The 22,995-nt window shown below is 37.9% G+C and overlaps 2 protein-coding genes across 3 annotated transcripts; one reads left to right on the top strand and one right to left on the bottom strand.

Annotated features, from left to right (window-relative positions):
- The first annotated feature begins 406 nt into the window (after nucleotides 1-406).
- Nucleotides 407-5,594, top strand: LOC113289868 (leucine-rich repeat receptor-like serine/threonine-protein kinase BAM3). Its single transcript, XM_026539290.1, has 2 exons — nucleotides 407-3,207; nucleotides 5,040-5,594. The coding sequence occupies exons 1-2, from the start codon at nucleotides 558-560 to the stop codon at nucleotides 5,459-5,461; spliced, it is 3,072 nt and encodes a 1,023-aa protein (XP_026395075.1). The 5' UTR covers nucleotides 407-557; the 3' UTR covers nucleotides 5,462-5,594.
- Nucleotides 5,595-17,961: 12,367 nt separating this feature from the next.
- LOC113289867 lies at nucleotides 17,962-22,246 on the bottom strand. Of its 2 annotated transcripts, XM_026539289.1 has the most exons (3): nucleotides 20,201-22,246; nucleotides 18,442-20,004; nucleotides 17,962-18,104 (listed from the first exon to the last, which is right to left on the bottom strand). In XM_026539289.1, the coding sequence occupies exon 1, from the start codon at nucleotides 21,752-21,754 to the stop codon at nucleotides 20,597-20,599; it is 1,158 nt and encodes a 385-aa protein (XP_026395074.1). In that variant the 5' UTR covers nucleotides 21,755-22,246; the 3' UTR covers nucleotides 17,962-18,104; nucleotides 18,442-20,004; nucleotides 20,201-20,596. The 2 variants fall into 2 exon arrangements, with proteins under 2 accessions (XP_026395074.1, XP_026395073.1); XM_026539288.1 differs by having other exon boundaries at nucleotides 18,442-22,246.
- Between the last annotated feature and the right edge of the window lie 749 nt (nucleotides 22,247-22,995).

Genomic DNA, 22,995 nt, shown 5'->3' with positions numbered 1-22,995 from the left:
TAGTACCCTAATTTTCATGCAAACCACCGTAACACTGAGTAAAAACACAGCACAAGAACAAGATTCAATAAAATTTGCGAAAATTGATTTTCATGATAGTACAACTTATGGACCATCTTATGCTCCTAATTACACGTTTCTTTGTATGGAAGGGGGCAACATTTTTTGGTTTGCTTTTGGGCAGCAAAATGTCAGGGCCGGCCCTGATCAAAGGTCTTCACTCTCTAGTCTCCTCCATGTCTCTGTTTGATTTAAAAGAAAGAAAAACGGTCTGTGCCTATGTATGGTGGAGTTAACTTTATACACACAAACCAAATGCTTTTGCTTTTTTCTCTTTTAAAAGAGAAAGAAAACATCAAAACCAAATCTAATCTAAAATATTTAAAAAAAAAAAAAAGAAAAAAAGGTTATCAAAACAAGATCAACGAAAATTGAATGACAGTTCAATATATAAAAACCACTATGACAGTATCACTCTCTACTCTGTGCTCTGTCTCTCTACAACCCTGTGCATCTCTTTAGCATCATCATTATAATACAAAGAATTGAACTCAGCAATGGCAGATAATTCTATTAAGCAGATTATCTTGTTATATTTTCTTCTATGTCTCTTCTTCTTGTCAACTTCACATAGTTCATCGGTAGTGCTCATAAAACAAGCTAAGATCCTGATATCATTGAAACAATCTTTTCAGACTTTTCCTTCTTCTTTAAACACTTGGAATGAACCAAACTACTCATCACTCTGCTCATCATGGGTTGGAATCAAATGTAATAATTATCAAACAATAGTCTCTCTGGATATATCAAATTCACAAATTTCTGGTGTTTTATCTCCTGTCATCACTCACCTTACAAGTTTAGTTAATCTTTCCATTTCTAATAATAATTTCTCCGGTTCATTTCCATCACAAATTCATCGAATAAAAAGTTTGAAGTATTTGAATGTGTCAACAAATCATTTTAATGGAACCTTGAAATGGGGTTTCATTGAGTTGAAAGAATTAGAAGTATTGGATTGTTACGATAATAACTTCAACGGGTTTCTTCCTTTAGGTGTAACCCAACTTCCTAAACTGATACACTTGGATTTTGGTGGGAATTTCTTCACTGGAAACATTCCACCTAGTTACGGAGTTATGAAACAGCTGAAATTTCTGTCGGTAAAAGGAAATGATTTGAATGGGGTGATACCAAGTGAGCTTAGTAATCTTACTCAGCTTGAATATCTTTACTTGGGATATTACAACGTCTTCAAAGGCGGTATTCCATCGGATTTTGGAAAGCTTGTGAACCTTGTTTGTCTTGACATGTCAAGTTGTGAATTACAAGGTTCAATTCCATCAGAGCTGGGTTTCTTGAAGCAGTTGGATACTCTTTTCCTGCAGACAAATCAACTGACTGGTTTAATTCCACCAGAGTTGGGAAAATTAAGTAACTTGAGATCACTGGATCTTTCGAATAACGACTTCACAGGAGAGGTACCAGCTGAGTTGTCTCAACTCAAGGAGCTTACTTTACTCAATTTGTTCATGAATAGGTTTCATGGCGAGATCCCAGATTTCATTGCGGAGTTGCCAAGTTTACAAGTGTTGCAGTTATGGCAGAATAACTTTACTGGAATTATACCGCCAAAGCTGGGAACGAGTGGGAGGTTAAAGTTTCTTGATGTCTCAACAAATAAACTCACTGGTTTGGTTCCTAAATCACTTTGTTTTGCTAGGACACTAGAGACTTTGATTTTGTTGCGGAATTTTCTGTTTGGTCCGTTGCCCAAGGATCTCGGCGAGTGTCTGACACTCAAGAGAGTACGACTAGGACAGAATTACTTAACCGGGTCGATACCAGATGGCTTTCTTTACTTGCCAATGTTGACACTAATGGAACTTCAAAGTAATTACCTGACTGGAAGTATTTCAGAAGAGCACAACAAGGTGTCTTCACCTACAGAGCTAGACCAACTCAACTTATCAAACAATCGCCTATCGGGATCACTTCCTCGTTCGATTGGGAACTTCACGGGACTGAAGATACTTCAACTCAACGGCAACGGCTTCAGTGGTAAGATACCGTCTGAGCTGGGTAATTTGAAACATCTGTTAAAGTTAGATATGAGTAAGAACAAATTGTCTGGTGAGCTTCCACCTGAGGTAGGTTACTGTCTGTTGCTGTCTTACATCGACTTGAGCCAAAACCAACTTTCTGGTCCAATCCCAGTTCAAATTGCTCAAATTCAAGTGCTGAATTATCTCAACATATCTTGGAACCAATTGAACCAAAGTCTTCCCAAGGAAATTGGTTCTATCAAAAGTTTAACGTCAGCTGATTTTTCTCATAATGACTTGTCTGGATTGATTCCCGAAACTGGTCAATTCGCATACTTGAACTCAACTGCCTTCGTGGGTAACCCAAAGCTGTGCGGTGGTGGGTCTAATGATCTGAGCATAAACCAGTGTATCTCTTCGTCGAATTTATCATCGTCAGGGTTTGCTCAACGACGTACTCGGTCTACAATGTTTGGCAGGTATAAGCTGGTTTTCGCATTAGGTCTATTAGCTTGTTCTTTAGCATTTGCAGTTGTGGCGATTATGAAGACTAAATCGATACGAAGAAAGGATCCCGAGGCATGGAAACTCACAGCATTTCAGAAACTAGACTTTGGGCAGGACGATATCTTAGAATGTCTAAAAGAGAATAACATCATAGGGAGAGGCGGAGCTGGTATAGTTTATAAAGGAACAATGCCAAACGGAGAAAACATCGCTGTAAAGAGATTACTGGGGATAACCAAAGGCTCTTCTCATGATGATAATGGGTTCTCAGCAGAAGTACAAACATTGGGTAGGATTAGACATCGAAATATCGTTAGACTGATAGCGTTTTGTTCGAATAAAGACACAAATTTGCTTGTTTACGAGTACATGCCCAACGGAAGCTTAGGTGAAGTTCTACACGGAAAGAGAGGAGGATATCTGAATTGGGAAACCAGACTTAAAATCGCAATGGAAGCTGCAAAGGGTCTTTGTTATTTGCACCATGATTGTTCTCCTTTGATACTTCATCGCGACGTAAAATCAAATAACATTTTGCTGGACTCCGATTTTGAAGCTCATGTTGCAGATTTCGGACTCGCTAAATTCTTGCAAGATACAGGAACATCGGAATGCATGTCTGCCATCGCTGGTTCTTACGGTTACATCGCTCCAGGTACATAGTTTTCCCTTATACTACCATTTTTTTTATTTTTTGCTGCATTTATATTAAATATATGCAACTCCTGAATCCTGATCAAGCCAGACGTTTTATCTAAATCAGGCGCACAGTCCTTAGAAAAACTAAAGGTCAGAAACTCAGACACTGACCTTGCTATTCATTCTTTGTCTTGGAACTTTCACAATAAACGTGTCCAAGATTACATAATAGATCTTCCTTGTCTCCAAAATACCAACAGACTGAGCTCGTAACTGAGTTAAAGAAGTAGTAGTAGTGGCGGTAATCATTCCTTTCTAGTAATAAGCAGCGATCATCTCTTTTTTTTAACTTCCTTGAAGATAAAAAATACTACTACTCCTGGTAGTAATAATTAATACTGTACAAACTAGTTATATTCCCAATTTTGCTGGTCCAACCAAAAGTAACAAGTTATATGGTGGGTGGTGTGGTGATTCATGCATGTGGGGTTCAACAAGACCACCTCCACCCCTATTAAAAGCATAAAAGAAAGAAACAAAAATGCTCTACTTTAGCTTTTTTTACTCTTTATTCTTCTTTTTTCTTTTTCTTCCCCATCCCAATAGATACCTGCACTACGCTGTTTAGGGAGATCAAAAAACCTAAAATTTAATAGGAATACCAAAACCCCCACTAAACCTGACACCCCCATTAACAACCTTGTAAATATGCAAGTGATTCTTTTATTACTATATGAACCCCTAGCTAGTTTAAGGGCAACAAATTCAATCAACAAATAACTCCTTTACCTTGTTTGACCAAATACGCGCGGCAGATGCATTAGTCTAGAAATTATTGCTTGACTACAAATGATCAACACAAATTCATGCAACTAATATAATACATTTCTTTCAACTTAAGAAAGACTAGAAGAAAATAAATAGCCCAACACCCAAAATAAGCTCATGCGTTAAAAAGGGAATTAACCAGGATCAAATCTTTGTATTTTCATCAAAACCAAGAAGAAAAGAGAGTAGATAAAGACAGAGATTAAAGGATCAAAAACACTAAAAAGGAGAAAACAAAAGGCAAAGCAAAACCATCTTTTCATTTTTACAGTGCATGGGGTTATCTTTTTTAACTTTCCTAGGGGAAGATGAATAACTTAGCAGCTTCTTCTCCGTGGTCTGTAAAGCGAAAGGGTCCAGTTGTGGGTGAGTGATCGCAATGACATAGAATCTTAAATTTCAACCATATATTTTAGAGCTCAAAAATAATATATCCCGTCTGACACAACTCATCCTGACTAGGTTGTTCCATGCATTAGTGCAATCAATACTCATGAGCCTAGCTAGAGCACTGGCAAGTGCATATAGATTCTAGATACAGAGTGGTTGCCTGTTGGAATATGCAAGAAGCTTCCCATCTGAACTTGGGACTTAGGAGTAGTATCCATTTTGTGATGTGGTGGTATTTACAGCGAGAAATTTAAGTTCGTCTGTACAATGATTATCAATGACTAGACAACATTGGCTTTGCAACGACATTCACAGTTAACCTATATCTTGCCAAAAGCTCTGCTAATTGCTAATTTTGTTTCAGTTTAGGTAAATGGGTAACCGAAAGACACCCCTTAAATATTATTAAGAGGTGTCTACAGAAAGGATAAAATAGACACTTCGACTGATTTTTGAAATTTGACGTGCAATGTTCAATCACGGGGAAATTGCTGTTACTGGGGTTGGGGGTACTTGGATGGGTTGTTTTGGTCAAGACATTATACTGTATATATATACAAATTCTGGATATTATTATTTTATGTATATTTATAATAATAATATAATATTTGACTCCATATATATATACAGAGTACGCGTACACATTGAAAGTGGATGAAAAGAGTGATGTATACAGCTTTGGAGTTGTATTGCTAGAACTCATAACAGGAAGAAGACCAGTTGGTGATTTTGGTAACGGGGAAGAAGAGAATGGATTAGTAGATATTGTTCAATGGACAAAGATGATTACCGATTGGAACAAAGAAAATGTGACGAAGATATTAGATGAAAGATTACTAGTACCGGTAAACAATTGCAAAAATACAAGTATCCCTTTTCTAAATGAAGCCGTGCAAGTATTCTTTGTAGGGATGTTATGTGTTCAAGAACATAGTTTAGAGAGACCAACTATGAGAGAAGTTGTTCAGATGCTTTCTCAGGCCAAAGAACTACAACCACTGCTACCAGCTACCAGTTCTACCTGCACATTTACATTACCAATCTCATCATGATGTATACCATATCATTCAGTAGTAGTTCGCACGTGTTTCTACCAAATAAATTTGCATTGACATTTTCCTATTGTAATATTATTGATCATGATATATTGATGTATACCTATATGGAAATTTTAGTTAAAGATTTTTTCTCTCCCTAGTACAGTGTATGAATTAGGTATGTGTCACATGCAAGTTTCAGTGTATGACTTTAGTTAAAGATTTTTAACACTCATAAAACAAGTGAGAGCTTGTTTCATCTTTTTCTTCACAAAAACTACATGTCCTATCCACGTCCATTCCTCTCCGAGCAAGTTTATCGGTCGTCATCAACTTTTCATGAGAGGAAAACCAAAGAAAGAAATTAACTTTATAAGAATATAACGGACTCCAAATAATCTCGCTTGGGAAATCCATCGCCTCCGTTCCACTATGAGAAATTACTCCATTCTTTACCGAGTATGCCTCCAACTTATTATTATCCCCAACCATCCACAATCTAGAGTCTATAGCTCCTTCTTGTATATTAACCGATTCAAGTGATGACTTTATAAAAGCAACCTCCCTCGATATAGATTGAGAATATCTTTCACGAGACATAAACTTCCATTTGATGCTGTCACTAATGCTTTCATACAACCGAGCCACTACACACCCTTTGGTTCTTGAAGCTTCATAAGATAACGGAAATCTATTACAAACACACTATCACCGATCCATAAGTCTTCCCAAAATCTGGTTTCTTTCCCCGCACCAACCTTGAATCTTACATGTTTATTAAAGTCTTTAAGATCATCGTAAATATTGTGCCACAAACTACAACCCTTTGGCCCTTTTGGGCGCAGAATGTCTCACCCCGTTGGAATTTCGCCAAATTTTTCCGCAATTATTTTCCTCCAAAAGCATCCTTTTCCGTTCCAAATCTCCACCACCATTTTTTGAGAAGAGCCGAATTCATATGTTTAGACATTCGAATTCCAAGACCCCCACTCTTTTTAGACTTCAATACCATGGACCATTGAATGTTATGAATCCTTTTCTTATTTGAGTCATCATCCCATAAGAAATTTCTTAGTATTCAATCAAGTTTATTTGTTATGGAGCATGGAGCAAGAAAAATCGAAAGGTAATAAATTGGCAAGCTAGCCAAAACACTTTTTATAAGAGAAGCTAGCCAAAAAACTTTTTATAAGAGACAACTTACCTCCTGTTGATGTTAACCGCCCTTTTCAAGAAGAAAGCCTAGAAGCACAAGATTCCATTATCTTCTCCCACTTATGAGAACCATTAACTTTATCACCCAAAGGAAGACGAAGGTAAATACTTGGGAAATTTGATCTTTTAAACCCTAACATACTCGCAAAGCCATCAATATCTTCATTAAGAGCGACACCGAACAAACAAATTTTCGAGAAATTAATCTTCAAACCCGACGAAAGCTCAAAACATAATAGCAAATATCGGAGAGCATCCACTTGCTCATGCTTCGGGTCAAGAAAAACAATGGTATCATCGGTAAGTTGAAGGTGATTAATTTTGATTCCCCCGTTTTTTACCGAAAAACCAGAAATTTTACCAACTTCTTGTGCCTTATTCAACATATGGCTCAACACTTCTCTGACGATGGTAAAAAGAAATGGTGAAAGAGGATCACCTTGACGAAATCCCTTACTACTACTAAAAAACCCGTGATCCGAGCCATTCACAAGAACTAAAAATTTTGAATAAGATAAGTGATGTGATTTCAAATTGAGTTGTAGTAAAAAGTTCGTTGAGACTTGTGAAAGCAATAGATTTTAGACTTAATTTTAAAGCAAAGAAAATAAAGCAAATAAATGTTGATATGTTGTGAAAATTCTGGAGAGGCTGGAGCTAGGATTTCACCATTCATCAATACTTAAGTGGTTCTAAATTAATTTATATCATGCAATTTAAATAATTGATTCGATTCTAAAATATTGCCAAAATCAGATTCCCAAAATATCAAATGTTAGTCGCAAGTATAACGCATCAAGAGTCTAAAACTAAGCATGCATCATCAAGAGAAAACACATTTGATTAATAAGAATCATTTAATTTATTTTTTATCAATGCAACTAATCATATAAAAATATTGCATAAATTTATAAAATAAATATTACCACATAATTCTTGAGAGAATGGCTTCCTCCATCGCCCCAAGGATTGGGTTTAGCTCATCATTAGGAAAACACGCTCAAAATTCATTTTTTTATTGCTCAAAGGTGGTGTACAGATGATGAAATGGGAGAAACAATGATAACGGGGTTTGCAACAGTTATAAGTGTTAAAAACTGAAAAGAACGATATAACAGTAATGTCGCTGATTCTCGACCCTCGCCTATGTGTCGTTTCCACTGTTGAAAAGCGACTGTCTTGGATGGTCTGTTCTTCGCATTCTTCAGATGAGCAGCAGCAGAAAAATATTTCTGGAACTTGATTTTCTCGACTCTGTGATGCTCTATAATCTCCCCAAACTCTCTGTAACCCTTCTAAGATGCCAGAACACGCTTTATATACACAACAACTTCAAAATATCTCGTAATAATATCTCCAAATTCTCTCACAGTAAAGCCATTACTCGGGAATATATTATTTCCAAAGTTATGGTTTTAAATCCTTCTTTACATCCTTCACGTGTCTATTGCAACTCAGAGTTCTCCATACATGTGTAGTACACGAATTAGAGTCCCAGCAGCACATGAAATTCATAGAAAGTCCCGTGAAAACTCTCCCACGAACGTATTGCTCTGTTTGCTTCAAACCCACGATGCAACCAACTCTAACCGAAACCATCGACCATACCATTCCTGTTTGGTCCAAACAGGCCCAAAGCAACCAAACCCAGTGATTATTCTCGCTCAAACTCCTCGGAATTCGAAACAAAGCTTTCCGTTTGAAGATAAATCCGAGATTCTGTTTTTCCTCAACTCCACCATTATAGCCAATTCTGGTCGAAACCATTGATCATACCATGCCTGTTAAGCTTAAACATGCCTTCCCATGAAATTTTCAACCATTGAGTCTCCTTGAATCTTCTCCAAAATCGAACTGTTGAAGAAGAACCAAATTTCCCGCCAAAAACATAATTTGAATGTTGAAGATGAAGTGCCATGAATCCGTTCTGCGGGTGCCTTTAACAAAGGGTGCTCTGGGGTGCCCTTATCCAAAATGAGGGTGCCTTAGTAATTTTCCAGGGTGCCTTTAACAACTTTTCGAGCCAAAATTTCCAAAAATGTTTATTTCCCAAAAATACCTACAAACACATAAAACACCAAAATAAGTACGAAATCGAGCACCAACAATACAGAAAATTGAGGACAACTTAGACACAAAAATGTGTCTATCAAATACCTCCAAACTTATTATTTGCTAGTCCTCGAGCAAATCTAATATAAAATGACTATACTTAGCACGTGCAGCAAGCCGTTAAACCGCTAGGTGGCCCTAGCGGCGGAGTGTTGTCTCCGAAGGGTTTACCAGATGTGTACCCACAAAACCTTTACTCCAGACCCTAGCTATCTACGCAGAACCTTGGAAGGCACTAAAGAATCTCCTTGGTTGGCATACAAACATTGATTATAGGAGGAAGTACCCTGATGCGAATTTCCAATTGTTGTACACGAGTTTGCACTCAGCATACTATAATTCATATATAAGTGACAGAGCTCTACTCTGATAGTTTCTAGACATCATAACCGGATTCAACCAATCATATGGAAAGATTAAGAAGATGGATAAAGAGAAAAATAGATGGTTAAAGTGAACGGTGTTTCCCATATCTGTCTGAAGGCCTCTGCCAAGATGATCCTATCCTAGTGGACTGAGATATCGGTCTGACTAATATCAACACAACTGGCATATACAAGGGAACCAGTGGTCGATAAACCTAACTCTAGGTCAACACAACTGGCATATACAAGGGCACCAATGGTCGACTTTATTGAATTTATTCTGATTGGTCTGATGGTCTGGTCTCAAACTTTTTTTTTTTTTTTTGTATCTCAATCACTCTATTTCACCTAGCAATGGTAAAAAATTGAGTCGTGTGCCCCACCAAATCACGTAAGAAATAAAAACAGAAGGGATTAGGATTCAACGAGTTATGGCGAAACTGCCATGTTTTTTTTTAATTCTAACACTTGAGCTCTGTGCTTTTATGGATAGACTCTTTAGATGTTTCCATCTAATCAGATTGGTTCCTCTGTTCCTACAACCAAGATATTCCCATCCATTTAGATTGGTTAGTGCCAACCTTAATAAGCATAAATTTCTAGGCTCTGGATTTTATTTATTGCAACTAAAAGCTAACAAAAAGTTTCTTTCCCACCCCCAAACTTAAATCTAACATTGTCCTCAATGTTTCTAATGAAAGAGCAATACCAAAAAGCAAAGTAACCTGAGGAATCAGTAAAGAGAGAAGTCGGAAAGATAGTACCTGGGTGAAGAGAGAAATAAAAAACTAATATACAACATACAATCGCCTCGATGGTCAATCAAGGGTAAACAGGGTCCTCCAGAGGGACCTACTCAACATCACCTGTAGGAAAGGGCTCTAAAAAGGGTTTCAATCTCTGACCGTTAACCTTTGAAGAACTACTACCATCCGGTGTCTCAATCTCAACAGCTTCATGAGGAAAGACAATGCGAACAATAAAATGACCCGTCCACCGAGAACGTAACTTCCCAGGGAAAAAATGCAAACGGGTATCATACAGAAGAACTTTTTGACCTGGAGAAAATGACTTTCTTAAAATATTCTTATCATGCACGAGTTTCATTTTGTTCTTATACTCTTTCGCACTATCGTAAGCATCTATACGAATATCTTCCAACTCATTGAGTTGGAGTTTCCTATGGGCTCCTGCCTTGTCAAGTGAAAAATTTAGCTGCTTAACAGCCCAATAAGCTCTATGTTCTAACTCAACAGGTAAATGACATGCCTTTCCATACACAAGCCGATAAGGCGACATTCCAATGAGGGTCTTAAACGCAGTACGGTAAGCCCATAAGGCATCAGTAAGCCTAGACGACCAGTCTTTCCGATTAGGATTAACTGTTTTCTCAAATATACGCTTTATCTCCATATTGGAAACCTCTACTTGACCACTAGTCTATGGATGATATGGGGTAGCTACCTTATGTGTAATACCATATTTTTTCATCAAAAGCCTAAAAGGTCCATTACAAAAGTGCGACCCTCCATCACTAATTATAGATCGCGGTGTACCAAAACGTGTAAGTATATTATTTTTCAAGAACTCAATCACAACCCTATGGTCATTGGTTTTACATGCAACCGCCTCAATCTACTTAGAGACATATTCTACAGCGACAAGGATGTAAAGGTTACCAAAAGAATTAGGAAACGAACCCATAAAGTCAATACCCCACACATCAAAGACCTCAACAACTAAAATAGGGTTCAAGGGCATCATGTTCCTACGGGAAATGGTTCCTAACTTCTGGCAACGCTCACAAGTAACACAGTGACTATGGGAGTCTTTAAACAATGAAGGCCAATAGAATCCACACTGCAATATCTTAGCAGCAGTCTTCTTAGCACTAAAGTGACCCCCACAAGCATGATCATGACAAAAGGAAATAATACTGGACTGGTCACTCTCAGGTATACATCTCCTAATAATCTGGTCTGGACAATACCCAAACAAATAAGGATCATCCCAAAAGAATTTCTTCACCTCGGCTAAAAACCTAGAACGATCTTGTTTACCCCAATGTTGGGGCATTCGACCAGTAACAAGATAATTCACTATATTCGCATACCAAGGTTCTTGGATAACAAAGAACAGTTGTTCATCAGGAAAACTATCCCTAGCAGGAGGAGAATCATTAAGGGTATCCACAACAAGCCTAGACAAGTGGTCTGCTACTACATTTTCTGCACCTTTTTTATCTTTAATGTCTAAGAAAAATTTCTGCAACAATGGGATCCATCTAATCAATCTAGGTTTAGTATCCTTCTTGGAAAGAAGATACTTCAAAGCAGCGTGATCATTAAAGATTATGACCTTAGAACCTAAGAGGTAGGATCTAAACTTTTCTATGGCAAACACAATAGCTAATAGTTCCTTCTCCGTAGTGGTATAGTTCAACTGGGTATCATTCATAGTTTTGCTAGCATAGTAAATCACATGAAGTAACTTATTTTCTCGCTGACCTAGCACAACACCAATAGCATAATCTGAAGCATCACACATGATCTCAAAGGGTAGGTTCCAGTTGGTTGCCTGGACTATGGGGGCGGTAGTGAGTAAATTCTTAAGCTTCTCAAAAGCCTCTAAACAAGCATCATCAAAGACAAACTTAACGTCTTTTGCAAGCAAATTGCAAAGAGGTCTAGAAATCAAGATAAAATCCTTAATGAATCGATGATAAAAACCTGCATGCCTTAAGAATGACCTAATATCTCTTACGGTTTTTGGGACCTGTAAAGTTTTAATAAGGTCAACTTTGGCTCTATCTACCTCGATACCCTTCGAAGATACGATATGCCCTAGAACAATTCTTGAACGAACCATGAAGTGACATTTCTCCCAATTAAGCACTAAATTCTTTTCCTTACACCTAGTCAAAACTAATGACAAATGATGCAAGTACTCATCTAAATACGAACCAAACACTGAAAAATCATCCATAAAGACCTCTAAGAACCGTTCTACCATGTCAGAAAATATGCTCAACATACAACGCTGAAAGGTCGCAGGGGCATTACATAGCCCGAAAGGCATGCGTCTATACGCAAAGGTACCAAAGGGACAGGTAAAAGTGGTTTTCTCTTGGTCTTCTGGGGCTATGACAATCTGATTATAACTGCAGTATCCATCTAAAAAGCAATAATTCCTACGTCCAGCTAATCTCTCTAGCATTTGGTCGATGAAGGAAATGGGAAAGTGGTCCTTCCTAGTGACCTTGTTCAATTTCCTATAGTCAATACAGACACGCCAACCGTGGTAACCCGGGTTGGAATTAACTCATTGTTATCATTCTGGACTACAGTAATACCGGATTTCTTGGGAAAAACCTGAACGGGGATGACCCACTTACTATCTGAAATGGGGTAGATAATGCCTGCATCTAACATCTTAAGAACCTCGGTTCGAACTACTTCTTTCATATTAGGGTTCAGTCGACGTTACATCTCCCTAGAAGGTTTGGTGTCACTCTCTAAATAAATATGATGCATACAGTCAGTAGGACTTATATCCTTAATGTATGTTATGGTCCACCCTAAAGCTTCCTTGTTATTCTGAAGGACGGTCACTAGCCTACTTTCCTGATCACTATCCAAGTCAGATGCTATAATCACAGGTAAAGTTTCAGATGGGCCTAAAAACACATACTTCAGGGAATCTGGTAATGGTTTAAGGTCCAACTTAGGAGGCTTTTCTAACGAAGGAACTAGGGTAGACTCAAAAACGGGTAGAGGTTCGAACTTAGGTTTCCATCCATTACTAGTGTCTATCAAAGGGGTTGAATCTAACAAAGCATTCACCTCATTAATCACATCGTCATCATCAAAATCAATCACAAAGTGGGCTAGGCATTTCTCTAATGGATCTTCTAAAAAAGTGTTTGGTAATGACTCCTCGACTAATGTTCCTATCATGTTCACCTCTTCTATGCTCGAGTTATCTAGTTCAGAGGGTAGCTTACTAATATTAAAAATGTTTAGCTCAATAGTCATATTACCAAAAGACAAATTCATAATACCATTTCTACAGTTAATGATCGCATTGGATGTAGCTAAAAACGGGCGACCTAAAATCACTGGTATTTGGTTCTCTGGGTCAGGGACAAGTTGGGTATCTAGGATAACAAAATCCAGTGGATAAATAAACTTGTCGACCTCAATAAGAACGTCCTCGATCACACCACGAGGAATTTTAACGGACCTATCAGCTAACTGAAGTGTCATCTGGGTAGGTTTCATCTCACCAAGTCCTAGCTTAAGGTACACATGGTATGGCAGTAAGTTCACACTGGCTCCTAACTCAAGCAAAGCTTTCTCGACACGGTATTTACCTATTGTGCAAGAAATAGTAGGGGACCCTGGGTCTTTATACTTACGAGTAGTGGTATTCTGAATAATAGAACTCACATGACTAGCTAGGAAGGCTTTCTTCTGGACACTAAGTTTTCTCTTTCGTGTACACATATCCTTAAGAAACTTGGCATAAGCGGGAATCTGCTTAATCACATCTAACAATGGGAGGTTGATAGTAACCTGCTTAAAAACCTCAAATATATCATTAAATTTGGACTCCCTCTTAGTTGGAACTAGCAGCTGGGGGAACGGGGCTCTGGGAACAAAGCCGGGCTCAGCAGGACCTTCATTGGTCTCTTTGGAGACTCTATCAGTCTCCTCATTTTCTGGCTCAGAAGGGTGAACTACATCATGTTCACTATCAGGCATGGAAACCTTATTGTCAACTTTCTTTCCACTCCTAAGGGTTGTTATAGAACTCACATGATTGTACGATTTCTCTCATTTAGGGTTAGGATCAGTTTGACTAGGGAACCTTCCATCTTCTCTTTTACTAAGAAACTTAGCTATTTGGCCGACTTGAAGTTCTAAGTTAGCAAGAGACTGGGAATTATTCTTAAAATTCTGCCTGGTTTCTTCTTGAAAACCATAGTGGTTCTTTGATAACATCTCATGGTTCTCTGCTAACATAGTAAGGGTTTCTTCTAAGGTGGAGATCTTTTTCTCATTCTGAAACTGGGGTTGATCTGAAGAGCTCTTAGCATAACCAAAACCTGGGGGAGGCTGAGAATTACTAGACTGTCCTTGATTCTGACCCTTAGACCAAGAAAAATTAGGATGGTTTCTCCAACCAGGTTGTAAGTCTCTGAGTATGGGTCAAACTTTTAACGGTTCTCAAATCTAGCATTGTAATAGACAGCATGGGCTTGCTCTTCACTAACCTGACCTTCCCAAAATGAGTTATTGGGTTCTACTCCACAACTAGACACTTGAGAGGCTCTAAACCTATCATCGGGTTCAACAAGAGACCAATGCTTAGGATGATTCAATTCCAAAGCTTCTAACCTTCTAGACAAAGCAGCAAACTTAGCATCATACCCGAAGCTTGTATCTACCACATTGGTGCTACTTCTATTGACCAAGAATCTTTTGGGGGGTTCAACACAAGACTCCCACTGTTGGGATTTTTCAGCGACATCTCCTAAGAAGGTAAAAGCATCATCAGCACTTTTACTAGTGAACTCACCAGCGCACATAGACTCAACCATGGCTTTGGTTGAATAGTCTAAACCATCATAAATAATCTCTACGAGTTTCATCTTATCAAATCCATGGTGAGGACACTGGGATAGGAGATCATTGAATCTCTCTAAAAACCTATAAAGAGACTCTCCCTCTTGTTGCACACTAGCACTAATTTTCTGCCTAACAGACGCAGTTTTATGCTTAGGGTAAAATTTCATATAGAAAGCAGCAATAAGTTCATGCCATGTTTCAATGGATTCAGATGGTAGGTTGTTCAGCCAGGTCTTGGATTTATCTCTCAAGGAAAAGGGAAACATCTTAAGTTTCAAGACTTCATCAGTAAGGTCTTTTATTCTAATTGTCCCACAAATTTCTTCAAAGTCCCTAATATGAAAATAAGGGTTCTCATCATCTTTCCCTAAGAATATAGGGATCATCTGAAGAATACTAGGTTTTATCTCGAAATTAGCCGTAGTGGCTGGCAATTTAATGCACGAAGATCTGGTGGACCTAGTTGGGAACATGTAATCTTTCAAAGTTGCCATTGCTGGCACGGCTGAAGTACTAGGGGTATTTTCCTCACGAAGAGACAAATTCTCAAAACTGAAGTTTCCAAAAACAAGGATCTCAAAAGAAGAGTCTTCGAGCTCCCTGCTTCCACAAGAAGAACTACTAGGTTTTTCACTAATCAATCGACTCTAGAGTGTTTATTTTCCATGCCCGCTCTTTAATAACCTTGGGCATACACTAGAAAAACAAAAGAAAAAAAAAGAAACCCTAAAAGGAAGGGAAGTCCTATGCAAACACAAACAAAGCTGACTCCACCACAGCAAACCTACTGATTTCTAGCAAAAAAAAAAGCATGATGGCTCCACTTAGATTGTTTCTAGACCAGCTTCTAATCCTTCGAAAGGGAATTCGTTATAATTTAAGCAAACCCCTATGGAATCAATTCGAGTTTAATAAAGTTGAATCGAGACGAGGGAAGCTCAGTGGAGCTTTGATACCCAAGGCCTCACCGGCGTTACAAGGCGGCGTATTCAACTCACAGAAACCATCATGAACTTTGAAGCATGCTTAAAAGAGTAACCAATATTTTTCGAATGACTTTCCTATTAAGCTCGTTACCCTATAGGTCTCGTTCTAGTCAAATTTTAGGCTTAGGTTCGCGTTTGGTTTCGTTTTCCTAAGGAGGGCAAGAAGGGAACGGTGATGAAATCCTAACCCTTATCTTGTATGGCCAGTCCTTGCCATTTACTAGGAAACTAAAGCAGCCGTTTTCAAATCCTCAGCATATATGCAAACTAAGGAATACATTAACTCGCTGACAGGGGATTCGCGAGTGTTTCGACAAACTTACCTCCCGTACCAGACGGGGGATGAACCGTTGTAGTCGACTCGGGCCACGACTCCTATATCATGTATGAACCCGAGGGGCCGAGGCGATATCGGAATCGCCGTCCTTCTCTGCAAACAATTGATATTTAAACTACCCTTCCGTAGGGTTTAAAAAAATAAAGTCCCAAAGTCCACAGTCCAAAGTCCAATAATAAAGTGCAAAAGAAAAAGATAATCTAAAAGAAATTCTAAAAAAAAAATTTTGTCTCTCTCTCTCTCTTTTTTTTTTAATTAATTTTTATTCTCCTTTTCTTTCGCTCCTTTCGCTTTGCTTTTACTCCAAATCTTTAAGTATTCACCAAAAGCTTTGGCAAATTTTTTCTTTCGCTCCAAATTCCAAAATCTGTAAGGAAAAGACAAAAACCCAAAAACGTAAAGAAGAACAAATAAAATAAAAATGAAAAACAAATAAAAACCTAAAAAAAATCTAAAAACTCTAGCCTAAAGACAAGTCCGCGTCGGCGGCGCCAAAAATTGATGTGATTTCAAATTGAGTTGTAGTAAAAAGTTCGTTGAGACTTGTGAAAGCATTAGATATTAGACTTAATTTTAAAGCAAAGCAAAGAAAATAAAGTAAATAAATGTTGATATGTTGTGAAAATTATGGAGAGGATGGAGCTAGGATTTCACCATTCATCATGCAATTTAAACAATTGATTCGATTCTAAAATATTGCCAAAATCAGATTCCCAAATTATCAAATGTTAGTCGCAAGTATAACGCATCAAGATTCTAAAACTAAGCATGCATCATCAAGAGAAAACACATTTGATTAATAAGAATGATTTAATTTATTTTTTATCAATGCAATTAATAATATAAAAATATTGCATAAATTTATAAAATAAACATTACCACATAATTCTTGAGAGAATGGCTTCCTCCGTCGCCCCAAGGATTGGGTTTAGCTCATCATTAGGGAAACACGCTCAAAATTCATTTTTTTATTGCTCAAAGGTGGTGTACAAATGATGAAATGGGAGAAACAATGATAACGGGGTTTGCAACAGTTATAAGTGTTACAAACTGAAAAGAACGATATAACAGTAATGTCGCTGATTCTCGACCCTCGCCTATGTGTCGTTTCCACTGTTGAAAAGCGACTGTCTTGGATGGTCTGTTCTTCGCGTTCTTCAGATGAGCAGCACCAGAAAAATATTTCTGGAACTTGATTTTCTCGACTCTGTGATGCTCTATAATCTCCCCAAACTCTCTGTAACCCTTCTAAGATGCCAGAACACGCTTTGTATACACAATAGATTCAAAATATCTCGTAATAATGTATCCAAATTCTCTCACAGCAAAGCCATTACTTGAGAATATATTATTTCCAAATTTATGGTTTTAAATCCTTCTTTACATCCTTCACGTGTCTATTGCAACTCAGAGTTCCCCATACATGTGCAGTACACAAATTAGAGTCCCAGCAGCACACGACATTCATAGCAAGTCCTGTGAAAACTCTCCCACAAACGTGTTGCTCTATTTGCTTCAAACCCACGATGCAGCCAACTCTAACCGAAACCATCGACCATGCCATTCTTGTTTGGTCCAAACAGGCCCAAAACAACCAAACCTAGTGATTGATTCTCGCTCAAACTCCTCGGAATTCGAAACAAAGCTTTCCGTTTGAAGATAAACCCGAGATTCTGTTTTTCTTCAACTCCACCATTATAGCCAATTCTGGTAGAAACCATTGATCATACCATGCCTGTTAAGCTTAAACATGCCTTCCCATGAAATTTCAACCATTGAGTCTCCTTGAATCTTCTCCAAAATCGAACTGTTGAAGAAGAACCAAATTTCCCGCCAAAAACATAATTTGAATGTTGAAGATGAAGTTCCCTGAATCCGTTCTGCGGGTGCCTTTAACACAGGGTGCTCTGGGGGTGCCCTATCCAAAACGAAGGTGCCTTTAGTAATTTTCCAGGGTGCCTTTAACAACTTTTCGAGCCAAAATTTCCAAAAATGTTTATTTCCCAAAAATACCTACAAACACATAAAACACCAAAATAAATACGAAATCGAGTACCAACCATACAGAAAATTGAGGACAACTTAGACACAAATATGTGCCTATCAATAAGCAATTTCGAATCCAAGCTCGCCAAACACCCCCGAACCCCATTTTATACAAAACTTCATTTAAAAAACTCGAAGACACATTATTAAATGCCTTCTCAAAGTCTAACTTGCACACCAACCCCGGATTTTTTTGGGGCAGTCTAGAATCCACACATTCATTAGCTATAAACACTCCATCTAGGATTTGACGACCTTTTATAAAGCTAGATTGAGTTGGAGAAATTAAAATAGGGAGATATACCTTTAATCGCTCCGCTAGAACTTTGGAGATGATCTTGTAAACACTTCATATAAGACTAATAGGTCGAAAGTCCTTGACCTCCTCAACACCAACCTTCTTAGGAATGAGAACAATAAAGTTGTTCTTTAAAGAGAGATCAAGAATATTATGATCATGGAATTCCTTGAATATCTTCAACAAATCATCTTTAAGGAAGTCGCAACGATAATATAAAATTTTATAGGGAACCCATCCGGACCCGGAGCTCTATCAACACCCAAATCATGAATTGCTTTCTTTACTTCATTTTCACTAAACGGCCTCTCCAACCAAATTCTAGCATCTTCGTAGATTTGTCTTAAACACATATCTTTAATTCTTGGTCTATCATTTGAATCTTCCTTGAAAGCTTTCTCAAAGTGATTTGCGATGCCTTCTTGATTTCATCTTTTTTCCCGGTCCATCTACCATTGATGCTAAGATTATTGTTGTTGTTAATAGCTCTATGACCCTTCATCACACGGTGAAAATGTTTGGTATTTCTATCACCATCACGGATCCATTTGACTCTTGATTTTTGACGAAGCAATATATCTTTACGCCTATGTGCCGTCTCAAACTCAACTCTAGCCATGACAAGCATGTCTTCTTCGGCCATTGTAAGATCCCTTCCATCACCAAGATCATCCAAATCTTTAATCTTGTCAAGAGTCGTATCAAAGGCTTAATCAATACTCCCAAAGACATCTTTGTTCCACGATTTCAATTTTTGTTTCAAAGCATTTAACTTCTTAGAAAAGCATTCACTCGCGGAACCTACAAAAAAGAAAGACTCCCACCACTCTTTCATCAAAGAAATTATGTTAGTATTTTCAAGCCAAGCTAATTGAAACCGAAAGGGACAAGCTCCCCAATCCGTCACAAGAGAGCATAACCCAAGAGGAAAATGATTCGAAAAAGGTCTCGCAAGCCGCTTCAAGATAAGATTTGAAAAATGCACCTCCCAATCGAGAGAGAATAGAAAGCGATCAATCTTGCTCTTCCTATTCGGTGGTCTACTCCAAGTATACTTCGCACCGGGAATAAGAAACTCCACGAGATCGAGGTCATTGCAAAGTTTATCAAAAACAATTCATAGAATTTGAGGCTCTACTACATCCCTTTCTTTTTTCCATAACTCTTATTTCGTCACCCCGATACACCAAGGTAAACCATCCCAATAGCTCCTCAAAGTAGCCAACTCCAAGAGAAATCATTTTTTTTTCTTGCACATTACAAAGACCATAAACGTCGGTAAGAACTCAACGAAAGTTATCTTCCAAGTTGCGACAAGAGATACTTATCGTGAAAATACCTTCAAAAAAATCATCAACTTCTACCAAATCCGTAATCCAAACAATCAATATACCCCCGGATCTTCCATAAGAATTTAAAGCAATCCATCTACATGACGTCGGACCCAACATTGACGCACAATAAAATCGGAGCAAATATTAAGCTCGGTTTCTTGAATAATAAGAATTGTAGGTTTCCACCGCTTCACAAGCTTTTTCAACTTCGACCGTTTATCCGGATCCCCGAGACCTTTTACATTCCAAGATATTATGTTAAACATTAAAAACAAATACAAATACAACCCAAGAGAACAAAACCCCAAAGAAACAACTCCATTAACAAGCCTTCGTTACCAATTCATCTTTGAAAGCATTTGCATAAAGGAGAACCGTTTTCGTAACAAAGGCAATTTCGTTTTTAGATAACACAATTCCGGAATCAATACCTGTGTCTTTTAGTTTTCCATGAAAAGCATTGAATTTTGCTGCAATTCCTTTTGCAATTTTCACCGCATCATTAGGCTCGTCATCTTTGACTTTTGAATTACCACTAGTACTAGAGGAAGCATCGTCGCTGTTATCGACCACCAAGTCATTTGTTGAACAACCAATATGAGCCTTTAGAGTATCTTTTGCACCGATGGAAGCACCTTCGTTAACAGACCCACGCGATATAGAGGATGAAGAAATCCCACTAGACATTTTACACTTTAGCTTTTTTTTCAAGCTTCTCAGGGAGGAAGAATTTAAGCTGACAGAGCCACTAGCTTTGTTAGACGTATTCTCTGAATTTAAATCCTCACTATCAGGACTAACAACTTTCTTAGACATATCCACTGTATTTAAATCCAAACGGGCTTGTCAACCTGAGCTTGGCCCGACGAAAGTATTATCCACAAAATCTGAGTTAAAATTACTGTGCGTACATTTTCTACTGGCTCCATAGTTACAAAATTTGAATTATTACTAGAAAAGTCAAGACGAACAGGTGGCGACACGTCATTCAGACCATTACCTGTTGTTCCATCAGCCAGAACGACACTATTTTTCGTACACCCATGATATTTTTCAATTTCCAAACTTCCACGTCTTCCATCTTCTTCTTCCTCCTCCTCAGTTATCGGTGTTGGTTTCCTTCTCCATCGCTTACCGGCAATAGGCTCCATCCGATCCTTAACGATAGAAATTGGTTTCATATCGGGTCTTGATGGATCAAGTTCTTCACCAATCAAACGAATCTCAACCCAAAATCCTCTGCTACCAATAATTATTTCCTCACAACAAACTCCATTACTAACAGGGCCATTAAAAGAGACTTTGATCTCAGATAAATCAGTAGCCATCGAAGATTCGGGGCTTGTTTCAACCGAACCCTCAAATTTATCACCAATAGATTTGAATGTTGAATAGCACCATAAATTAAAAGGAACTCCTTTCACTCCGATCCATTTCTTCTTGATGCTCCAAGGATTGGGTTTAGGGATTGCATTAATAATTTCATTCCAAGGATAAATACGAATTTCTCTATCATTAACTTTCCATGAACCAGTATCTCTAATTCGATTAAATTCCTTCGTAGTATTAATAGTGAAAACTGCTTTAAGATCATCAATTTGCTGAAGTTCAAAGCTAAGACTCCACCCAAGTATGTCCATAATCCATCTTCCCATTTCTTTCCAATTATAATCTATATCAACCAATTGCACAACCATAGTACGATGCCAAGAAGAATTAACAACTTGTTCAGGGTTAGATTTCACTAGAGATGAACCTCCGTCAGATTTATGTTTTATGTTTCCATCTAACCAAGCATTTCCCACATTAACAACTGGTTTTTCCTCCATCATCTTACACCCTTTTGATTTTGAAACTCCAAACAATACACTTTCAAGTATCATCCCTGTTTCCCACCATCCTACACCAGTGTCCCCTGCCGGAAAAAACAGAGACGTCGGATACTCCTTATTATGTGAAACCAGAATACGAATATATTGTCCCATCTTGTTCTCTTCGCGAGCAGCAAAAATCCAATCTTCTTTATCTCGGAAATTCCAGTTAGAGAGCTTACCATTTCAACCATTAGCTTCCCTCTTAAGAAGTCTAGAAAACCATAACCCTGCCTTGTAACTTAACCAACAGAAACTTATCTTAATCTCTGACCAAACTGCAAGGTGAAGAACATCTCACGTACCCGTTTTTCCCATTGAGCCTCCAATAACTTTTCTTTCGATCTTAACACTGTCACCTTTTCTTGATTTTAGATCTGTTTTCCTACCCATGCTTTCTTCATACCCCCTTCTATCTTCACAAACCCTTGTCAAAGATCGTGATCTCCTTCTTCTTACCGATGTAAATCCTTCTTCATCAACTGTCCTTCTTAGATTCACCATAGCTTCTTTTCTCTCTCCTCTCACCTTTCTCTCTCCTGATTTTTGAAAAATGTTAAAGTAAGAATTACGAGTAGGTATTATTATCACGGGTCTAGTTTTTTTATGTTGATAAAACTAGGAACCTTTTGATCAATGGAAGTTCGAGGTTAAAATAAAATAATACAAAGGAACAAAAGCATACCCTAAAATTATAATACCTAAGAATTCAACAAGAGAAAGAGAAGGATTACCATAATAAGACAAATACAAGTATGAATAAGATCCGATTAAATCGGAGAAAGAATGGTTTTCCTCGAAATCGTATTTCAACCATTTAGTTTGTTTTTCTTCTTTAGAAAGATGTGCTCCCAAAATAGGAATGATTTGCTCAAATCTCTTGTAACTAATGATGAAGCTTCCGTCATCAAAGAAATCATCGATGAAGATTCCTTTCCTGGGTAAGTTGATGATGAGGATTTCGATAAAGATTTCGTCGCTAGAGACAATAAAGATGAAGATTTCGTCGTTGGAGAGTATCACTACTGATCTTAAAACCCAACTCAATAACCAAGAAACACTATTAAAGCGAAGATAAACTTCAAAAGAGTAGATAAAAGCGAAGATTTCGTCGGACACGGGACGCGCGTGGGACGCTGACACGGCGCGTGTCCGACGCACCAATTTGCGCGTCTGGTTTGGACGCATGGATGACGCGTGTCCGACTCATTTTTTTTTCATTTTCATTTAAATTTCTTCCTTTATTTTTACTATTATTAACCAAATGAAGAAAAACAAACATTTACATCAATAATTTAGGTCTTTATTAGGGTTTTGTAATTGGAAATAGCATCACGTATACCCTTAGATGGGCA

This window comes from Papaver somniferum, chromosome 6 (genome assembly GCF_003573695.1).
Source record: "Papaver somniferum cultivar HN1 chromosome 6, ASM357369v1, whole genome shotgun sequence".
NCBI classification, from domain to species: domain Eukaryota; kingdom Viridiplantae; phylum Streptophyta; class Magnoliopsida; order Ranunculales; family Papaveraceae; genus Papaver; species Papaver somniferum.
Note: the sequence above shows the minus strand (reverse complement) of the source record. Positions and strands in the feature narration are given on the sequence as shown.

Excerpts from the sequence above, each read along its gene's own strand:
- LOC113289868 (XM_026539290.1), top strand. The coding sequence starts at position 558 with ATGGCAGATAATTCTATTAAGCAGATTATCTTGTTATATTTTCTTCTA. Across the intron at positions 3,208-5,039 it reads TTACGGTTACATCGCTCCAG|AGTACGCGTACACATTGAAA; the intron begins GTACATAGTTTT and ends ATATATATACAG.
- LOC113289867 (XM_026539288.1), bottom strand. The coding sequence starts at position 21,754 with ATGGGACAATATATTCGTATTCTGGTTTCACATAATAAGGAGTATCCG.